The sequence below is a fragment of the Saccoglossus kowalevskii genome, chromosome 12, assembly GCF_978046115.1.
Source record: "Saccoglossus kowalevskii chromosome 12, keSacKowa6.1, whole genome shotgun sequence".
Classification (NCBI taxonomy): Eukaryota; Metazoa; Hemichordata; class Enteropneusta; family Harrimaniidae; genus Saccoglossus; species Saccoglossus kowalevskii.
Window position 1 is genome coordinate 36,359,475 of NC_140652.1, and position 22,219 is coordinate 36,381,693.

A 22,219-nucleotide genomic window follows, 5' to 3' on the forward strand; every position below is an offset into this window, starting at 1 on the left:
TGGTGAGACGCATTCGATAAGGAATTTATTGAAGCCAGACAAGAAATGTGTGACCAATTACAGCAATTATAACTACGATACGATCGTATACACTATTTTGACATATTCTAAAATGTGTTTTTTTGAAAATCTAAAGAAAAAATATTATTACCGCATTGTATGCATTTTTAGATCTTATGTATGGTCACAATTTCGTAAAGCTTAGTTGAATTATTCTTTCTGATTTACAGTAAAAAAAAAATTAATTAATATCTTCAATTGTGTGCATTTTGTCTATTTTCAGCCCAAAATTGTCACTAAAGTAGTATATACATGTACCTCTACAGGGAATCGCAGTTTTTATAAAATCAAGTTTGAGTGTGCTTGATTTTTATATTATTTTTGTCATTTATTTGACAGAACCTTTCACTCAACAAGTATCACATTTGTTGTACTTTTCGAACTTTTACATATTTTGCTTATTAGCCGTGTCAAGTCACTACTATATCGTGTATACAAACGGGCTGTGCGCCGTAAACGCATGGAACCTTTTGTACGACGCGTGCGTATTTGGTTGCACGAATCCGGACACGAAATTTGCATAACAACTAAAATAAAGTAAACGGGATTGAAAAAAATACACAAATAAATAATAAAAAAAACGGCAAACAATATTGGAGCACCATCAACGTAATCTGCCGTCAGAAATAATACAAAATGTTGTTCCTAATAGAAAGTAAAAGCAGAAAGTACGTATTTTTAACATAAATATATTGAAAATCGTACTGTAAATTCTTCCACGGAAATGAATTTCAGGCATTTGTAGAGTTGCGTGGGAGTTTATATGACACGTCTGTTTTCGAAACTCGTGAAAAACGTAAATATGGCTCAAAACGCACGTACAGCGAACAAGCCAAAAGGTGGCAGTATTTATGCGGGTCACGGAGAATTACCCACATGTCCCTGCGAAACGGGTCAATGTTGAAAATGGCGACAAGGAGAGAGATACAGCCAGCGCGTAAACACGACCGCGATCGTGGCGATGCGAGTGACAATAACGGATACATTAGAGCATTGGTTTCTCCTCTTGAGTACGGAACTTACTCCCCTTATCTAAACTGGCTAGGTGTCAAAGGATTCAAACCATCGCCGACTGAAGTGGGTTTGATGTGTGCGGGCATCGTTATGGTAGCAAGCTTACTGATCTATCTTGTGGATTTTCCATGGTTATTGCAGAGACTGCTCGGGGTTGCGATACCCAGTTTTAGTATCCTGTGTGCTTTCTATTGGCTAGCACTTTTTTTACGAAAATCATGGAGCAGCTCCAGTGTGTATATACTTTTTCTCAGTTGCCACATCGGGGAAATCTTCGCCCAAATCGTGCTCGGAGGTGACATTTTTCGTCCGCTACAAGCGACGACGGTGTTAGCCGTGATCAGCGTTTGCAGTCTGTTTTCATCCCTTCAGACGACTCATAGTGCGATTGTCATTATATTTATAAGTATTATTCGATTTATTAGCGGCTGTACGTTGGTCGATTTACCGGCCGTTTTAAGGCCTTATTTAGCATATTCTTGTGGGATTTTGGGCTGTATTTTAGCCAAGTCCGTAGAGTCTGCATTTCGGCAAACTTTCACCACACAGTTTGGAAATGATGGAAAAATTCCCGTTATCCGGCGACGTAGGACTTCGAGTTCTTCCAGCACAACAAGTCACAACCACAAAGCAAGACGGACGTCTCTACCGGCACTTATACAAAAACAGGTAGGCTTGCTTTGTCATTATAGTATTTTGTTATTCCTGAGAACGATTTTTGTATGGGCACAATGTTGCAATTAATAAAATGATCGTCATTTTGCGTCACATCGCGTTTAAATCCAAGGGAGATCTTGTGTGTATTCACTCTCAACGCGCAGTTCAGAAAAAATAGCATACGAATGTACAGCGTTTTTTTTAATAAAAAAAAAACAAAAACAAAAAACAGACGCCAGATTTTTGTCGTAGTTTTATGCGATTTGTTTGAGTTTAGTGGAATGTGTGTGCAAACGGCCTGTGATTGGTGATTTCATTTTAACGCACATATCATGCAAGCCAACGCTTTCAAGTAGAGCGATAAAAACGTATCAGTAATAACATCACTGTTTTTCACGTGCGAGAATGTCCGTGTTACATTATTTTTTAATCACCTTGGCTGCGAATAAGATAACTCAAGTGGTATAGAAATCGATATACAGCACCAGGCAATTAGCCATCTCACAGTTTTAACATACCACCCCCCCAAAAAAAAACGAAAAAAAAAAAAAAAAAAAAAAATACAAGCTTCAGGATTTTTTCCCGAGCAACGCAGAAACAGTCTGGTCGACATCGCTTCATGTTTCACCTCCCCTTGTCGATGTATGGCATTTTTTGCCAGCAGATGAGAAATCGACACTTCACTGTTGACATTCCGATGGCCTCCGGCCTTTAACGGTGACGTAAACAATACATTACAGGCCTCAGTATGATTCGTATTGTCAGGAAAGAAGTCTCACAATGGGACAGGCTCCCTGGAGTACTGAATCTTTTGATGACACCAATCAGCCTGGCTATCGTTATCTAAAAAGAGAGCTGTTAAAATACTATTAAAAATGATTACAGCAAAATTCATTTGTAAGTTTAGAATGAAGTCTACAATTAATATCATTCTGTTGTAATTGAATGCTTTTTACTGTGTAACTAAAAACTAAAGATTACAAGTGAGTATAAAACACCTGTCTTAATACTGCATTCATACCTGTTTACAGTAACTTTACTCTGATCATCAAGTTCAGAAATCAGTAATCATTACTGTCGCTATCCAGGGTCGCTAGCAACCATGTGCTCTTGTTGCATGCGAGGGAAATGAACATGAAACCTGTAAATGCTGATCCTATTTTAAACATCTTGTTCATTATCAGATGTTATATGTACATATATCAAATGAACAAAGATCTGGATTCCTTGCAGCTCTATACATCTATGCCCCAATGCTGGAAGATTTTAGCATGGATGAATTATTGTTTCAAGTAATGATTTTTTCATTCTTAGCATTTTTGCAAAATTTATTTTCTATATTCTATATTCTTGATATGTTTTAGTACTGTAAGTTTTTGTTGTCCTGAATGTTTTGTTTTGTTATTCTTGGACTTTACTCAAGACTTCATTGGTACGTTCCAAATAAAATTCTATCATATCTTATCATTTGTATATTTTTTTCCTTATTGTCATGATATCAAAATCTCAATAAGTTCAATAATAATGATTATTTTCACATAACAAATTGCTATGATGAAATTTAACAGGTAGGGGTGTTCTTATTTTGGATGTTCTTTTAAGTTAAATAAAAAGATTCTTCTATAAAAAAAAATCCTGTACTTTAAAGTAATTTGCATGATTGAATCAAAACTGAAGTGACATCAGACGACAGAAAGTCTTGTTCCTTGGTGTGAGGTTGATATGATTGGTAACTCTGCCTCTCTCTATTTTCATTGTTTGCTCAATTAAAATAAGATGGGTATAGACAGTTATAGCTGAATGCTGAGGTTGAGAGGTCATTCTAGACACCCCCACCATCCTACCACAACCCTCACTCTTCACCCCTATAAATATGCTGTCAAGTCTGTTGGATAAATTTAGTAACTGGGGGAGAAAAAATGTTCACATCTTCGTGTTTTGAAATTTATGAGGAAGGAGAAGAAAACAACATGTCCAGTCCTGAACATAACGCATATAGCAGTCAAACATGTGAATAACAACTCCATAAATAAAACAGTTCCCCTGAAGCTACTTTGCTGTTCAATCGATATTGTGTTTTTCTACCTTACAGGAGAGTGCATACCTTCTGACATTAAACACTAGATTGAAGACATCTTCTGTCACATATTGACAAAGTTTTTTCTCCTCCAAATTGTATTTTACAATAAGATTCAAATAACTGTTAGAGCATGTAATTTATTTTCACCAATAAAAATATTTGGGGATAAATAACATTCTTTTTAGTTAATTCCACTCTAGTAAGAAAAAGGGTATGTGTATGAGTGTTTATATATGGGAAACTTGATACTGAATATTCTCACAGAATGAGTTTACCAAATCGAGGGTTGTGTGTTCAGTAGATTTGATGGTCAGTGTTCTCCCAAGCGTTACTGTATGCTTACAGTACATTTGTTTACACAAAATTTAAATGTGCACTGCATGACCACTGTAGCACTGCGAGACCATTGTAGTGGTAAAAATAATAATAACTTTATTACACAACTAAATCATCAGAGGATTTAGTAAGGTAAAGAGAATAACAAGACAAAAATAAACAAATGTAATAAAAACAAACAAACAATAAAACTGAAAAAAATAAAGACTAAAGAAATATCAAAATAAAAACTTCACTATTTTTGCAACTTTTAATCAGGGGATTTATAGATAGTATCTTTAAGGTATAGTGAAAGAGCTTTTGCATTTTTCATTACCTCAAGAAAAATATCATCTGGAAAATTAGACTTGAGATCACAATCTTCAATCTTCAAATGTTCATACTGATTAAAATACTAAATAACATTTGAATAATATTTTTATAATTAATCCAAACGAATATTGTGATGATTAATTATTACATAATCTATTACAAAATGCACAATATTGAAAAGCACACAAGTTTCAAAAAAACAAAAGAAATAGTGATACTGTTTTGCGAAAATATAATCATGTCATCTGGCCCTTGATGAGGTATTTCACAGAAGAACATTTCACCATTTATACATGTATAGCACATTTTACTATACTTGCATCTTTACCTGTATATCTTGCAATAGAAGTCTCATAAAGCTATGTAATATTTTTCTTGTATTACACCCATTAACCTGAATGTCCTTACTATACGTGTCGTTGTTTCTAATTCTCCCAACCTTACAGCGGCAATGTACTGAGCCTCCTCAACTGCTTGCTGACTTATGGAGGACTGCTGTTAAAATCAGCCAAAACTGTGTCTCTATAATTAAATACATTGTTGGTTCTAAAAATTAATCATTTGTTTGATCGCAACCAATAAAATTACTGCACTTATTTAATAAATATGTTACACAATCACTTATTGGATATGTTCATTGTATCGCATGCACTTGTGTATAGTGCATTTTATCATACATACGTGTATAGTGCATTTTATCATATATACGTGTATAGTGCATTTTATCATACATACGTGTATAGTGCATTTTATCGTACATACGTGTATAGGGCATTTTATCGTACATACATGTATAGTGCATTTTATCGTACATACGTGTATAGTGCATTTTGTCATACATACGTGTATATTGCATTTTATCGTACATACGTGTATAGTGCATTTTATCATACATACGTGTTATAGTGCATTTTATCGTACATACGTGTATAGTGCATTTTATCGTACATACGTGTATAGTGCATTTTATCGTACATACGTGTATATTGCATTTTATCGTACATACGTGTATAGTGCATTTTATCGTACATACGTGTATATTGCATTTTATCGTACATACGTGTATAGTGCATTTTATCGTATGTACGTGTACAGTGCATTTTATCATACATACGTGTATAGTGCATTTTATCATATGTACGTGTATAGTACATTTTATCTTATATACGTGTATAGTGCATTTTATCGTATGTACGTGTACAGTGCATTTTAGCGTATGTACGTGTATAGTACATTTTATCGTACCTATGTGTATAGTGCAATTCATCGTATGTACGTGTATAGTGCATTTTATCGTACATACGTGTATAGTGCATTTTACCATAAACAATATCTTCTAATTTTAGTGAATTCAATTAACATAGAGAAATTACCATGGTAACTTGACACAAATCAAAACTCCTTTGATTTCAACACATCTTCATCATTTATATAAGCACATGTTTCTATGGCAACCATTTGGAAAAGGAGGCTATTTTTATCGACTTAATCTCTGAATAAGTGGATTAGAAATTGAGTGTGAAACAAAACACGTACATGTATACACACCATAGATAAAGATACCCAGCTATTCTCAGGACTGCCAGGTTTCGCTCTTATCACTTTTTTCACTATTTTTCACCAACTAAGAGTTCAGTAATCTCACAAAATGAGCAATGAATCTGATACATTTTTCTCTAACTGTTAAAGACTATTGTACATTCTGTGTTACTTGTAGGCAAGATATCAACTTTGGACAATTTGAAAGAAAGTAATAATTTGACTTGAATTTCTTTTTTTCGTAGCTGACATCGAAAAGCCGATCTTTGACAGGGAAATAGTGTTTGAATACCCTTACTTCATCGAAATTGACCATCGTCAAATGTGTACAGCACATTATTAAACATGGAAATATCCCCCGAAATACTTTCACTTTTGTCAAATCCCATGCGATATTTGTCGCCACTGTGACACTATGACCTGTTTTTACTTTCGATTTCACGCATAGCGCAGTCTCTTGAAGTGATCGGGAGATGGTGCATTGTGGTTCCAGTGTGCCATGTCTGTCCATGTGCATGTAAGAACACAGCAAACTTGAACAGAGAGCAAAGAATTCTCTAAAAAATGTACTACAGAACAACCAATAATTAAATAATTTCAAATAACCATACATCCATGTATTCATGTTGATATTACATTTTTTTTTATTATTCGATGGCCTTTTGTTACAAAGTCTCTGAAGCATATTGCATGTCGATTTCATTTCACCCAAAATTACTTATGTAATTGGGTTCAACAATTAATGAAAGAGGGAGGGGTAATATACAGAGGGGTTTATCTAACATTTTTTTTCTATCTGTAAATTCTAGCTCATTTCACATTTTGTTCTTCCATTAAAATGAATCATTCCACCTGCCATTATTTATTTGGTCACATTCAGCAGTTATCTCAATTTTTAGATTAAACTCAAAAAATTATAATTGTGTTTTTATTTGAAAACTGTCAATTTGTCGTTTAGAGTTGAATCTCAGAGTAAATAGATAAACAGTTAGTAATTGATATTATGTTACTATTGGATGAGATTATTGGGAGAAAACTTTGTTTTTTCTTGTAGGCATTAGTGGATTCATGTTATAATAATCCTAATCCTAATCTTAATATCTTTATCCCAATATCAGAGAATGACTCTCATTTGGAATAAGAATGGTTATTGTTTGTGATAAAGATGTAGAATACACACTAAGGGCCATATATACACTGTAAAATCTGTATTAGAAGCCGCGGCTTCTATTAAAATGGTACAATGCAACCAAGGGGATGCGGCTTCTATTAGAGCATCTACACATATGAGAAATGATGGTTTTTTGGTTCTCAATTACCGGTATTCAAAAAGAATGGGTGCGACTTCTATTAGGGATGCAGCTTCTAATACAGATTTTACGGTACTATGTAACTACTACTCATTTCTTGTTCCAGTAATGTTTTTTTGTAAAGTAAATTTGTTACATTGTGACAAATTGTAATTAAAATAACCTCCCCTTGGTTGTTTCTGTGATCAATGATTTTCCCAATTAATTCAGTATCAGTCACTAATAATTAATCAATATATTGACTAATTCAATTTTAGTCTCTCCAAACTGATTACACTTTTGACAGACTTTTGTTGAGATTTCATTTTGGGATAGCGAATTTTTTCATTTAGAAAAAATTTGTTGGAATATGGGAATAAAGTCACTTTATGAACAGTCTGAAACACTTAGTATTTTATGTCCTTTTACATTGAATGCTCACTTGGGTTTTGTGTTGTAAGTGATACCTAATATCTGTAACATTGAGTATTATGAGGTTATTACAAGAATACTGCAAAGTACATATAAAGATAGTACAATGACCGATGTGTTGGCGAGGTCGATGTGTTACTGTATTGTAAATTCCATGGTATAATAATTCCTAATATTATACAAAAATTTGAAATATAAGCATGTGGTTCTTAAGGTAGGTTTGAGTCGCATAAAAGATGTCATCTTTACATGTCTTCAGTATTATAGGTTCATATACTCAGGATCTGAAAAAAGATGCATGTTTGAATTGTATTGTAATATTGTTAAAGCCGGGGGTGGGGGGGGGGGTGTCACCTGCCCATTGACGTTTAATTTAGTGAGTTTCTAATGTGATAATAACTTTTCATTAATTAATGAAAAGTTCTCTCCCATAATGCATTGTGTATATGTCCATTGTTAGTACTGTAAAATTTTAATTCAAGCAGAAATAGTTTGAAAATTAACTTTGTGCACTTGTATTTGTTACAATTTAATCACAACAGTATTTCATATAATACAAACAATTTAAATGTCGGTGACAGTGATGCTTTATCTGACTTCAAAATAAAATGTTCTTTACTTTTCTATGTACATAAAGCAATCTGATCACAATCAAAAAAATTGTCAACAAAATTATTCAGTGTCTAGTGATGATATTTGAACTTTGACCTAATTATCCCAGTCTCAAAATGCAGGTCATTTGAATTATGTTAATAATTAATTGCATACAAGTACAAGTGTTTGATTGTTGTACATTAAGCTTGGTGAAATAATTTATTTCAGGTCAGCATACATGTTTTATTTGGTTGCTGCCTAAATATTGTGGAACAAAAAACAAATCCTTTTTTAACCCAATGATTTTCAAATTGTTTTATTAGCTCCGCTGTCGACTTTGTGATTGTCCGTCGCCGTCCGTCGTCTGTGTCAATGTTTTACATTTTCGACTTCTTCTTGAAAACTACAAGCCTGAATGCTTTGATACTTGGTGTATATATACCTTGGGTAGACCTCTCTTAGATTTGTTCATTTCATGATCATATCTTCAATTCTCTAATTTTAGTGAATATTTTTGTCATTTTTGGTAAAAAGTGATATTTTCGACTTCTTGTTAAAAACCGCAAGTTCAATTGCTTTGATATTACATATATAAGTACTACATGTGGACCTCTCTCAGATTTGTTCACTTTGTAATGATATCTTTAATTCTCTAATTTTGGTGAATATTTTTGTCATTTTTGGTAAAAAGTGATATTTTCGACTTCTTGTTAAAAACCGCAAGTTCAATTGCTTTGATATTACATATATAGGTACTACATGTGGACCTCTCTCAGATTTGTTCACTTTGTGATGATATCTTTAATTCTCTAATTTTGGTGAATATTTTTGTCATTTTTGGTAAAAAGTGATATTTTCAACTTCTTGTTAAAAACCGCAAGTCCAATTGCTTTGATATTACATGTGGACCTCTCTCAGATTTGTTCATTTTGTAATGATATCTTTAATTCTCTAATTTTGGTGAATATTTTTGTCATTTTTGGTAAAAAGTGATATTTTCGACTTCTTGTTAAAAACCGCAAGTCCAATTGCTTTGATATTACATATATAGGTACTACATGTGGACCACTCTCAAATTTGTTCATCTCATCATGATATCTTCAATTCTCTAATTTTGATGAATATTTTTGTCATTTTTGGTAAAAAGTGATATTTTCTTCTTGTTAAAAACCACAATTATTTCTGGTCAAAAATGATATTTTTGAATTCTTGTTGAAAACAGCAAGTCCCATTGCATTGATACTATGCATATTGTTCATTTTCTAATGATATCTTCTGTTCTTTAATTGAAGTGTGCATTGCTAACAGCGGAGCTATCTCAGCCGAGAGGCTGCTTGTATTATATGTGAAAGTTTCTGATGGGTGATAACGCATAAAACATTTCCATATGTACTGTTCATACATATTTGACATGGTATTGGAGGAAATAAATAACATACTGACACGTCCATGGAATCAACATTCAGATATATCATGGCCAGGTGGCTTACTGACAGTTTGACCTCTGCTTTGACAGAAACTACAAATGGTGTAACTGGTAATAGTAAGTATGTTGAGATATGTATGTATGGTCGTTGGTGCGTGGGTGCAGGCTGACAGACGGATGATGGATTTAGGGGTAGTTGATAATTAGTGCACCTTTTTACCACAAGCAGAAATTCATGGTTTGCTGTGGTATTTGCTGTTAAACACCTACATTCATCTACTGACTAGAATTTACACGAATTTGGGTGCAGGGTGGGGCCTTTTATTGGTGTGTAAGTTGGCTCTTTGTTGTATTCATTTTAATAGCAGCAGTTAGTGAAATTATATATTGCAGATATTCATCCTTCGTGAGAATTATCTGATATTTCTGTACTGTATACACAAAAATATTATCAAGCAATTTTTAGCAATTAGGCATAGCAACATACAGGTTGTTAGGTAATAACAGCTATTTTGAACTTAATCAATATTTTAAGCTAGTGACAATGTTTAGGATCAGATGAAATTTAAATGTTATAGAATGTTTTTTTTTAAACATTTAAAAAAGAATATTTGCTGATATATTTAACTGTAATTATGGCTATGCTATTGTTGAGACTTATACAATGTCGGCTGCTTCTGGTGCAAGATGTGAAATATTGAAAATAACATACAAGAATGTTAGATTGCTTCTTCTTGAGAGAATGTTGGATTGCTTATTCCTGAGAGAATGTTGGATTGCTTATTCCTGAGAGAATGTTGGATTGCTTATTGCTGTGAGAATGTTGGATTGCTTATTACTGAGAGAATGTTGGATTGCTTATTGCTGTGAGAATGTTGGATAGCTTATTACTGAGAGAATGTTGGATTGCTTATTCCTGAGAGAATGTTGGATTGCTTATTCCTGAGAGAATGTTGGATTGCTTATTCCTGAGAGAATGTTGGATTGCTTATTGCTGTGAGAATGTTGGATTGCTTATTGCTGTGAGAATGTTGGATTGCTTATTACTGAGAGAATGTTGGATTGCTTATTACTGAGAGAATGTTGGATTGCTTATTACTGAGAGAATGTTGGATTGCTTATTACTGAGGGAATGTTGGATAGCTTATTACTGAGAGAATGTTGGATTGCTTATTCCTGAGAGAATGTTGGATTGCTTATTCCTGAGAGAATGTTGGATTGCTTATTACTGAGGGAATGTTGGATAGCTTATTACTGAGAGAATGTTGGATTGCTTATTACTGATTTGTACATATCTACACACACCAGGTTTACTCTTGTAGTGTGATTGACACATGATTGTTATCTGATATCGTACTTTGTTAATACAATGTGGATGTCATGGAGATATGACTCGTCAATTGCATTATTATTGTTTTACCTAAGAGAACCTTGTAGATTAGTTGATATATTTATTATACACCACATATTTATCAATCTGAATTTTTGTTTTAATAATAATAATAATCTAACATTTGTTTGATAAAAATTCTTCTTCTTACTGTTGTACTTGTTTGATCAAAATTAAATATTAAAAATATAATTTTTGTTAAATTTACAGTTTTTATTTTTTTTTCAACTATGGTTAATAACTACAATGTACTAGGAGTGTCGCTAACATGATGTGTGTATTCAGTTATTTTTTCCATGTACTGTGTACATCACTGGGGACTGTTAAATGTTTGCTCTCATAAATGATTCGATTTGATCAATTGTTAGACTTTGTCTCTTTTACTCTTACAAAATATTTTGATTTTTCTAAATGTGTCTCTAGTGAAATGTGTTTAACAGTATCTCTACTAACTTATGAGTCTCCAGTGAAGACCCATAATTTCCCTGAGGTCACAGGAAATTGACCTTGATGTCTTGATTGAAAAACGCTATGATGGAAATAGAATTGCTTATTACATTTGTTCGTAGTCTGCTGCAATGTAGCACGTACTTGAGCGTTGTTCATTAACACTTTGATCTTATTTTTATGCTCAATATGTGGTGCAACATTTTACAGTCATTTTTGAGATAATTTTGAATAAAATAATTACATGCTTTGATCAATTTTGATGAAAAATGTACAACTCAAATTTTGAAGGTTTTTTTATGAAGTGTTACAAATTTGTATTTATTTTTTAATTTTCTACAATAATTTTTGATTGATCATTGTTCGCAAAACTAAATAAAAGTATTTGAAGAACCATTGAAAATGTTGTATTTGTTGTCACCTGGATAATGTGTATTTTGCTTGTCACTTGTCACTTGTCACTTGTCGGATGTTTGCATATACATATTGACATTGAAAAAACCTTGTGAAGAGTGTAGATCAAATACCAGTTGTGTGAATTTTTGTAAAACATGTCAATAGTTAGGGTTGAACCACTTATATTAGAGGGTTGGTGGTTATGTCAATAGTTAGGGTTTGACCACTTATATTAGAGGGTTGGTGGATATGTCAATAGTTAGGGTTGAACCACTTATATTAGAGGGTTGGTGGATATGCCTATAGTTAGGGTTGGACCACTTATATTAGAGGGTTAGTGGATATGTCAATAGTTAGGGTTGAACCACTTATATTAGTGGGTTGGTGGTTATGTCAATAGTTAGGGTTGGTGGTTATGTCAATAGTTAGGGTTTGACCACTTATATTAGAGGGTTGGTGGATATGTCAATAGTTAGGGTTGGACCACTTATATTAGAGGGTTGGTGGTTATGTCAATAGTTAGGGTTGGACCACTTATATTAGAGGGTTGGTGGATATGTCAATAGTTAGGGTTGGACCACTTATATTAGAGGGTTGGTGGATATGTCAATAGTTAGGGTTGAACCACTTATATTAGAGGGTTAGTGGATATGTCAATAGTAAGGGTTGAACCACTTATATTAGTGGGTTGGTGGTTATGTCAATAGTTAGGGTTGGACCACTTATATTAGAGGGTTGGTGGTTATGTCAATAGTTAGGGTTGGACCACTTATATTAGAGGGTTGGTGGTTATGTCAATACTTAGGGTTGGACCACTTATATTAGGGGGTTGGTGGTTATGTCAATAGTTAGGGTTGGACCACTTATATTAGAGGGTTGGTGGTTATGTCAATAGTTAGGGTTGAACCACTTATATTAGAGGTTAGGTGGATATGTCAATAGTTAGGGTTGAACCACTTATATTAGAGGGTTAGTGGATATGTCAATAGTAAGGGTTGAACCACTTATATTAGTGGGTTGGTGGTTATGTCAATAGTTAGGGTTGGACCACTTATATTAGAGGGTTGGTGGATATGCCTATAGTTAGGGTTGGACCACTTATATTAGAGGGTTAGTGGATATGTCAATAGTTAGGGTTGAACCACTTATATTAGTGGGTTGGTGGTTATGTCAATAGTTAGGGTTGGTGGTTATGTCAATAGTTAGGGTTGGACCACTTATATTAGAGGGTTGGTGGATATGTCACCAGTTAGGGTTGGACCACTTATATTAGAGGGTTGGTGGATATGTCACCAGTTAGGGTTGGACCACTTATATTAGAGGGTTGGTGGTTATTTCAATAGCTAGGGTTGGACCACTTATATTAGAGGGTCGGTGGATATGTCAATAGTTAGGGTTGGACCACTTGTATTAGAGGGTTGGTGGATATGTCACCAGTTAGGGTTGGACCACTTGTATTAGAGGGTTGGTGGATATGTCACCAGTTAGGGTTGGACCACTTATATTAGAGGGTTGGTGGATATGTAACCAGTTAGGGTTGGACCACTTATATTAGAGGGTTGGTGGATATGTCACCAGTTAGGGTTGGACCACTTATATTAGAGGGTTGGTGGATATGTCAACAGTTAGGGTTGGACCACTTATATTAGAGGGTTGGTGGATATGTCACCAGTTAGGGTTGGACCACTTATATTAGAGGGTTGGTGGATATGTCACTTATTTATATTTTATTACTTGATTAAGTAAAGCTCTGAAGAATCAAATCCCTGGTTTAATAATTATTTGTTTTTGTATACATTTTTAATAAGTTTAATTTTTTTCATTATTTTCTTTAAATTTACTTGCATGTATTAAATTAAAGAGATCTCTTCATTATGAAAAGAGCACACCCCCTTCCTGCTTACCAAAATATTGCAACAAATTCTGTTTGTTAGAACTTTGAAGGAAAATGATTAATAGCCAGGTTTATTGCAAGGCCTGGATGCCCCCCTCCCATTAGTTGCAGAACTTGACAACATAGGTATTCTCATGATTCTTGGTTACCAGGTATGTGGTTTCCATGGAAACAATTGTTTTTTTTATCGAATAGTATTGTTTATTTGAATTGCATACTTTATAATGCCATTGTTTAAGTTTTTAACCAGTTTAAGCAATGAATACTTCAGTTATCGTTGTATTGAGCATAATAATAGGAATATTATTAGTATATGAATTATAATTATGTTATAATATTTTTTAAATATATTTTGGTGCTAATAGGTTTCATAATTAGTTTTTTTCAAAGTAACTTCTAAACCAAGATTGAGTACGAGTAAACATTGTACATCTGTATCGGCAAAATTCAAATAAACCTTTAAGTTAGTAATCTCAAGAGTACCCGAAGAACATTCCCAAATCCCAAGTGATATTTACTGGTACTTTCTGTTTTGCACATTTCTGCCTTCAGGCCTTGGACATGTACACTATTGATGGTTGATGGCAATGTATGACGTACTACTATGCCATTAACGTTGTCCATGCTGCCTTAGGCATGCCATCAGAAATTTGCAGTGCAGATTGTACTTGTAGATTATGTTGTAATATACCACTGACAGTCTTTAAGGCATTAAAGAACTGCCTAGCTCTGAGGTCTAGAGGGAAGACCATTGATAGTCTTGAATGAATGGCTAAACCATTAGACTGGGAGAGACGTATTTCTGACTATGAGTCTGTAAGAAACATCCCTCTGATAATCTCAGAGAATAGTAAAACTATTAGACCAGAAGAGACATCACATGGTCAGTTCAAAAGAGATGGCTGTACTGTGAGACCAAGAAGGTCTAGCTATAATTTTGAAAAAAAAATAATATTTCAATATTTCAAATTTATCATTTGCTCATATTTTACCCAAGAATTAAAAATATTTTTTTTTCTTCCATCTATTTTATATAACCATAGCAACCACCAGGACCATTGTCAAACCTAAATCTTGTATTTAGATTTTTCTACTTATTTTGAAAAAATCCCCTTCACAGATAGTCAAAATGAATGAGAAAAACAAGTATGAGCATATGACAGTGTATAATGAGCCAAACCATTGAACATACATGTTAAGCACATGTGATAGGTATTCATTTAATTTGTACTACATCATCAAACTCTGATAGATGTACTTGAACATGATAGCTTCTAAAATAAACATGTCACATTAGAATCATACTGTGGCTGTTATGCCAGTTTGTAAAATGTACAAGGTCATCAGCAAAACAAATCTTGAATGAAATATAAACATGAATAAAAGCAATCACTAAATCGTCGGCACTATGATATTAATGATTTGGAAACTAGAAATTGGAGTTTATTTTGAATTTAAAATTATTGTGCACATATTTTCCATGATATTAGCACAATGATATGCATGCTTATTATTTAATAATTGGACAGAAATCACTTCATATAATAAACTATGACTTTCATAATCTGTGTGCGTATTTGAGATTATCAGAGTTGATCAGGTGTACATTGTTGACACAGATGATTGTAATCACAGACATTGTCCGCAGTGATGGAACTCTCTCACGTATGTCGTGGGAAGAGTCGTGGGAAGAGCCGATTTCCTGTTTTTTGAAGATGAGTATGGAGATAGTATGTAGTGAGCCAATGACGAGAGGGAATATATTGCATTCGTGACAGCAAAAATACTAGATTTCCTCTGCGCTCATAATAACACCATTATTGTCAACGACAAAATTGCAGGAAGTATTTTTTCACTGTGAACAATTCAATTGTTAGATACAAAGAATACAAAAATGCAGCAGAAAATTCTACATGTAGGTATTTGTATTTTTTTTCCAAAAATTGAGGCTTTTTAATAATATATAGTCACTGAAAAGAAATTTATATATAAATGGCCTGCTGGTCTGTGTACATGCTGGGGTGGGCTCACTTGTTTATATTGTACTTATTTTTAGCAACCTAGGGAGTCTATTCATTATCTATATACTGCTTTAACTTTTTTTGAGTTCATGAGTCAAGGCAAATAGTGGAAGTTTATCTGGTTTCCTGATAGCAAGGAGTACACTGTCACATATACAGAATTCTGTTCCTGCGAATTAATTTTCATTAATATCAGTTACATTTAGTGCAGTAAATATATTAATTTTCACTTTGATCACTAGTTTTTAGCAACAATGTTCTCTCTTAGTCTTATTTTCATTTTTAAATTTTATAAATTTTGTATTCATGTACACTTGATGCAAGATGTTTTGAGATGAGACCCCAACATTTCCCATTACAATATTTGCTCAGGGGAAACACTGATTACCAATGGATTTTTTTATTTAAAACTTCCCTCATACATGTACTAGTCATGTTTTATGCATCTCTAGCCATATATAGGGTTGGATGGATATCAGCTTTGGCATGTATTCACGTAACAACAGTAGCAAACATAATATTAGGGATCTCAGATCTGCAATAGTCTCCAATTTCACCAATTGTTACCTAAAGTGGTTACTGTTTTGGAACTTAATGCTATGAGGATAAAACAATTTACAATGAGGAATGTTCAGCAGCGGATTATTGTTTTGCTAATGTTTTTGTAAGTTCCATTTGAGTGCATGGTTGGTTAATTGACCTTATACATGAAAATTGTTTACGTCTCAACTTAATCACTACTGCTTTCATATTTGAGGAAAAATACATGAGAAATAGTCATTGATATTGAATTTCTACCCCTTAAAATAACAAGATGTGAGACTTTTTCAAGGTCTTAAGGCTTATTGGTTGATGTTATGTCTTGAGTGATAAAAGGCGAGTGGTGGAGGCTTTGTATGGTGAGTGGAGGTAGTGTAAATATTGGCAGTAGGCAATACACACAAGTAGTGATATAATACAAGTGGTTATTCAGTTCCTGCAGTTCAAGCGTTTCCTTTCGTAAATATATACTTTCGTCAAAGAGAGTACAGTTTCTATGTAAACTACAGTTCTAAAGTTTCTGATGTTTTAGGATACCATGAATGCGTCAAAGTATTCATAGGTATACAATGTTATTCTGATTGATTAAATCAGGTGCATCGAATCGAGTTTCAAGAGTTGACAATTGCAATTTAGTACCAGCTCTGACCTAATAACCTTGACCTGTTATCAACATTATGGTGTGATATCAATCATCTTCAGCTGGGGATTATTCATGCTATTTGTTGCCATCTGGAAATACAGTCTAATACTCTTTTTCTCGCTATCAACCCTTTCTCTCACTACCAACCCTTCCTCTCACTATCAACCCTTCCTCTCACTATCAACCCTTCCACTCACTACCAACCCTTCCACTCACTACCAACCCTTCCTCTCACTACTAACCCTTCCTCTCACTACTAACCCTTCCTCTCACTACCAACCCTTCCTCTCACTACCAACCCTTCCTCTCACTACCAACCCTTCCTCTCACTACCAACCCTTCCTCTCACTACCAACCCTTCCACTCACTACCAACCCTTCCACTCACTACCAACCCTTCCTCTCACTACCAACCCTTCCTCTCACTACCAACCCTTCCTCTCACTACCAACCCTTCCTCTCGCTATCAACCCTTCCTCTCACTATCAACCCTTCCTCTCACTATCAACCCTTCCTCTCACTACCAACCCTTCCTCTCACTACCAACCCTTCCACTCACTACCAACCCTTCCACTCACTACCAACCCTTCCTCTCACTACCAACCCTTCCTCTCACTACCAACCCTTCCTCTCACTACCAACCCTTCCTCTCACTACCAACCCTTCCACTCACTACCAACCCTTCCTCTAACTACCAACCCTTCTACTCACTACCAACCCTTCTACTCACTACCAACCCTTCCACTCACTAACATTCTTCCCTCTCACTAGCAACCCTCCCTCTCACTAGCAACCCTCCCTCTCACTAGCAACCCTCCATCTCACTACAAAACCTCCCTCTCACTATCAACCCTTCCACTCACTACCAACCCTTCCACTCACTACCAACCCTCCCTCTCACTACCAACCCTTTCTCTCACTACCAAACCTCCCTCTCACTATCAACCCTCCCTCTCACTATCAACTCTTCCACTCACTACCAACCCTTCTACTCACTACCAACCCTTCCACTCACTAACATTCTTCCCTCTCACTAGCAACCCTCCCTCTCACTAGCAACCCTCCAGTTCACTACCAAACCTCCCTCTCACTATCAACCCTTCCACTCACTACCAACCCTTCCACTCACTAACAACCCTCTCTCTCACTACCAAACCTCTCTCTCACCACCAAACCTCTCTCTCACTATCAACCCTCCCTCTCACTATCAACCCTTCCACTCACTACCAACCCTTCCACTCACTAGCAACCCTTCCTCTCACTAGCAACCCTTCCTCTCACTAGCAACCCTCCCTCTCACTAGCAACCCTCCATCTCACTACCAAACCTCCCTCTCACTATCAACCCTTCCACTCACTACCAACCCTTCCACTCATTACCAACCCTCCCTCTCACTACCAACCCTCTCTCTCACTACCAAACCTCCCTCTCACTATCGACCCTCCCTCTCACTATCAACCCTTCCACTCACTACCAAACCTCCCTCTCACTATCGACCCTCCCTCTCACTATCAACCCTTCCACTCACTACCAACCCTTCCACTCACTCCCAATCCTTCTACTCACTACCAACCCTTCCACTCACTAACATTCTTCCCTCTCACTAGCAACCCTCCATTTCACTACCAAACCTCCCTCTCACTACCAACCCTTCCTCTCACTACCAACCCTTCCACTCACTACCAACCCTTCCACTCACTACCAACCCTTCCTCTCACTACCAACCCTTCCTCTCACTACCAACCCTTCCTCTCACTACCAACCCTTCCACTCACTACCAACCCTTCCTCTCACTACCAACCCTTCTACTCACTACCAACCCTTCTACTCACTACCAACCCTTCCACTCACTAACATTCTTCCCTCTCACTAGCAACCCTCCCTCTCACTAGCAACCCTCCCTCTCACTAGCAACCCTCCATCTCACTACAAAACCTCCCTCTCACTATCAACCCTTCCACTCACTACCAACCCTTCCACTCACTACCAACCCTCCCTCTCACTACCAACCCTTTCTCTCACTACCAAACCTCCCTCTCACTATCAACCCTCCCTCTCACTATCAACCCTTCCACTCACTACCAACCCTTCTACTCACTACCAACCCTTCCACTCACTAACATTCTTCCCTCTCACTAGCAACCCTCCCTCTCACTAGCAACCCTCCAGTTCACTACCAAACCTCCCTCTCACTATCAACCCTTCCACTCACTACCAACCCTTCCACTCACTAACAACCCTCCCTCTCACTACCAACCCTCTCTCTCACTACCAAACCTCTCTCTCACTATCAACCCTCCCTCTCACTATCAACCCTTCCACTCACTACCAACCCTTCCACTCACTAGCAACCCTTCCTCTCACTAGCAACCCTTCCTCTCACTAGCAACCCTCCCTCTCACTAGCAACCCTCCATCTCACTACCAAACCTCCCTCTCACTATCAACCCTTCCACTCACTACCAACCCTTCCACTCATTACCAACCCTCCCTCTCACTACCAACCCTCTGTCTCACTACCAAACCTCCCTCTCACTATCGACCCTCCCTCTCACTATCAACCCTTCCACTCACTACCAAACCTCCCTCTCACTATCGACCCTCCCTCTCACTATCAACCCTTCTACTCACTACCAACCCTTCCACTCACTAACATTCTTCCCTCTCACTAGCAACCCTCCATTTCACTACCAAACCTCCCTCTCACTATCAACCCTTCCTCTCACTACCAACCCTTCACTCACTAACAACCCTCCCTCTCACTACCAACCCTCTCTCTCACTGCCAAACCTCCCTCTCACTATCAACCCTCCCTCTCACTATCAACCCTTCCACTCACTACCAACCCTTCCACTCACTAACAACCCTCCCTCTCACTAGCAACCCTTCCTGTCACTAGCAACCCTTCCTCTCACTATCAAACCTTCTTCTCACTATCAACCCTCCCTCTCACTATCAACCCTTCCACTCACTACCAACCCTTTCCTTCACTTACAACCCTCCCACTCACTACCAATCTTTCCTCTAACTATGAACCCTTCCTCTCACTATCAACCCTTCCACTCACTTCCAACCCTTCTTCTCACTATCAACCCTTCCTCTCACTACCAACCCTTCCACTCACTACCAGCCCTTCCTCTCACTACCAACCCTTTCATTCACTATCAACCCTTCCACTCACTACCAACCCTTCCACTTACTATCAACCCTCCCTCACACTATCAACCCTTCCTCACACTATCAACCCTTCCTCACACTATCAACCCTTCCTCACACTACCTACCCTTCCACTCACTATCAACCCTTCTTCTCACTATCAACCCTTCCTCTAACTATCAACCCTTCATCTCACTACCAACCCTTCTCCCAACCCTTCCACACACTATCTACCTTAAATGTTTAAAAAAACCCAACATTTTTGTAAGGAATTACATTTCTAAAATTGTCGCTATGATATTGATAGTAATACACACAACTTTTTGAATAGAGACACATGGATTAATAAAGTTAATAAGAAAATGGCAAAGTATCACTAAAGTGTCAATGGAAAGATATATTTTCCATCTTTATGTATGCAGGTAGAAAAAGCTAAATTAACCAGTTTGCTGTTGAGATAATATCATGTGATTGCCTTATAAATAATGTGATGTCAGTCGTAGGTCCAGAATTTCCTTTATTTAAATATGATAATATGCATTATTTTTTTACTTATTTTATTGTAGGATATTAAAAGTCACAATGCTTATTGATATCACATTCATCACTATACTGTATTGTGATAATCTCACTTAAACCATTAGGTACATTCTAGTTTTGTCTTATTATAAAACAGTTGCGTCCTGCACCATTGCTCAGTTATGTATGATATTGTTAGAATGATTTTGGCAGATGTGAGCTACAATGTTTAAAAATGTTCATGACTGTGATGAATGGAAGTTTTTAAGAGCGTTTAATAACCGTTTGTATCTAGCATAATCTCTCACAATTGTGGTTTTAAAGCTGTGCAGTTTTTGTATTTTGACATTCAACCCTTTGTTCCTATTATTGGTATGTAATCTGAATTCCTGTGTATCTGGTATGTTATGCCAGTCACAGGTTATTACACTCTGATTGAAGTTAATGATTACACCAATAACTCACCTCTAAACCTGTTACGTCATTAATTAGCGTACATGTTGTAAACAGCACGATTCTATGGTGTGTGTGTCGCATTCTTCTGAAGTAAGCATTTCTTATGGAATGTATGCCTGTGTAAAATACTTTTTTGTTTTCAATATATTCAAAATATTATTATACTTAATAAAATTACTAGTATACTATTAGTATAGCCTCCGTGTTGTGTGAAAAACCTACCTCCTGTAGTGGAAAAAGTGAATTATTTAAAAAAAAAAATTCTGGTATATTTGAATTTTGTTGTGCTGTTAAATTTTTATCAGATATTTGACAAATTGTGTATCAATTACTTTGCCACAGATTTAATTGATTGAGTGTTATTAATATTGATATAAAAATAGCATATTTGGAAAAGTGTAAATCTAATGAACACAAATAGGATAGGTCATTGGTCAAATCAAATATGTAATACAATCACCATCTGGGATTCAAAAGAATGGGATGAATAAATTGTTAACTTTATTAATTGAACAGGGTCTTGGATTCAAAATAGTGAATAAATGAATAGTTAACTTTATTAATTGAACAGGGTCTAGGATTCAAACTAGTGAATAAATGAATAGTTAACTTTATTAATTGAACAGGGTCTTGGATTCAAACTAGTGAATAAATGAATAGTTAACTTTATTAATTGAACAGGGTCTAGGATTCAAACTAGTGAATAAATGAATAGTTAACTTTATTAATTGAACAGGGTCTTGGATTCAAACTAGTAAATAAATGAATAGTTAACTTTATTAATTGAACAGGGTCTAGGATTCAAACTAGTGAATAAATGAATAGTTAACTTTATTAATTGAACAGGGTCTAGGATTCAAACTAGTGAATAAATGAATAGTTAACTTTATTAATTGAACAGGGTCTAGGATTCAAACTAGTGAATAAATGAATAGTTAACTTTATTAATTGAACAGGGTCTAGGATTCAAACTAGTGAATAAATGAATAGTTAACTTTATCAATTGAGCAGGGTCGAGTA

General features: G+C 35.7%; 1 protein-coding gene across 1 annotated transcript in view; it reads left to right on the top strand.

Moving 5' to 3' along the window:
• Positions 1-950: 950 nt before the first annotated feature.
• Positions 951-22,219, top strand: part of LOC100372877 (cGMP-inhibited 3',5'-cyclic phosphodiesterase 3A-like) — a 107,378-nt gene continuing 86,109 nt past the window's right edge. The window contains exon 1 of the mRNA XM_085506640.1: positions 951-1,743. Coding sequence (XP_085362766.1) covers positions 958-1,743 — 786 coding nt within the window. The 5' untranslated portion in view covers positions 951-957. The remainder of the gene's footprint in view (positions 1,744-22,219) is intronic.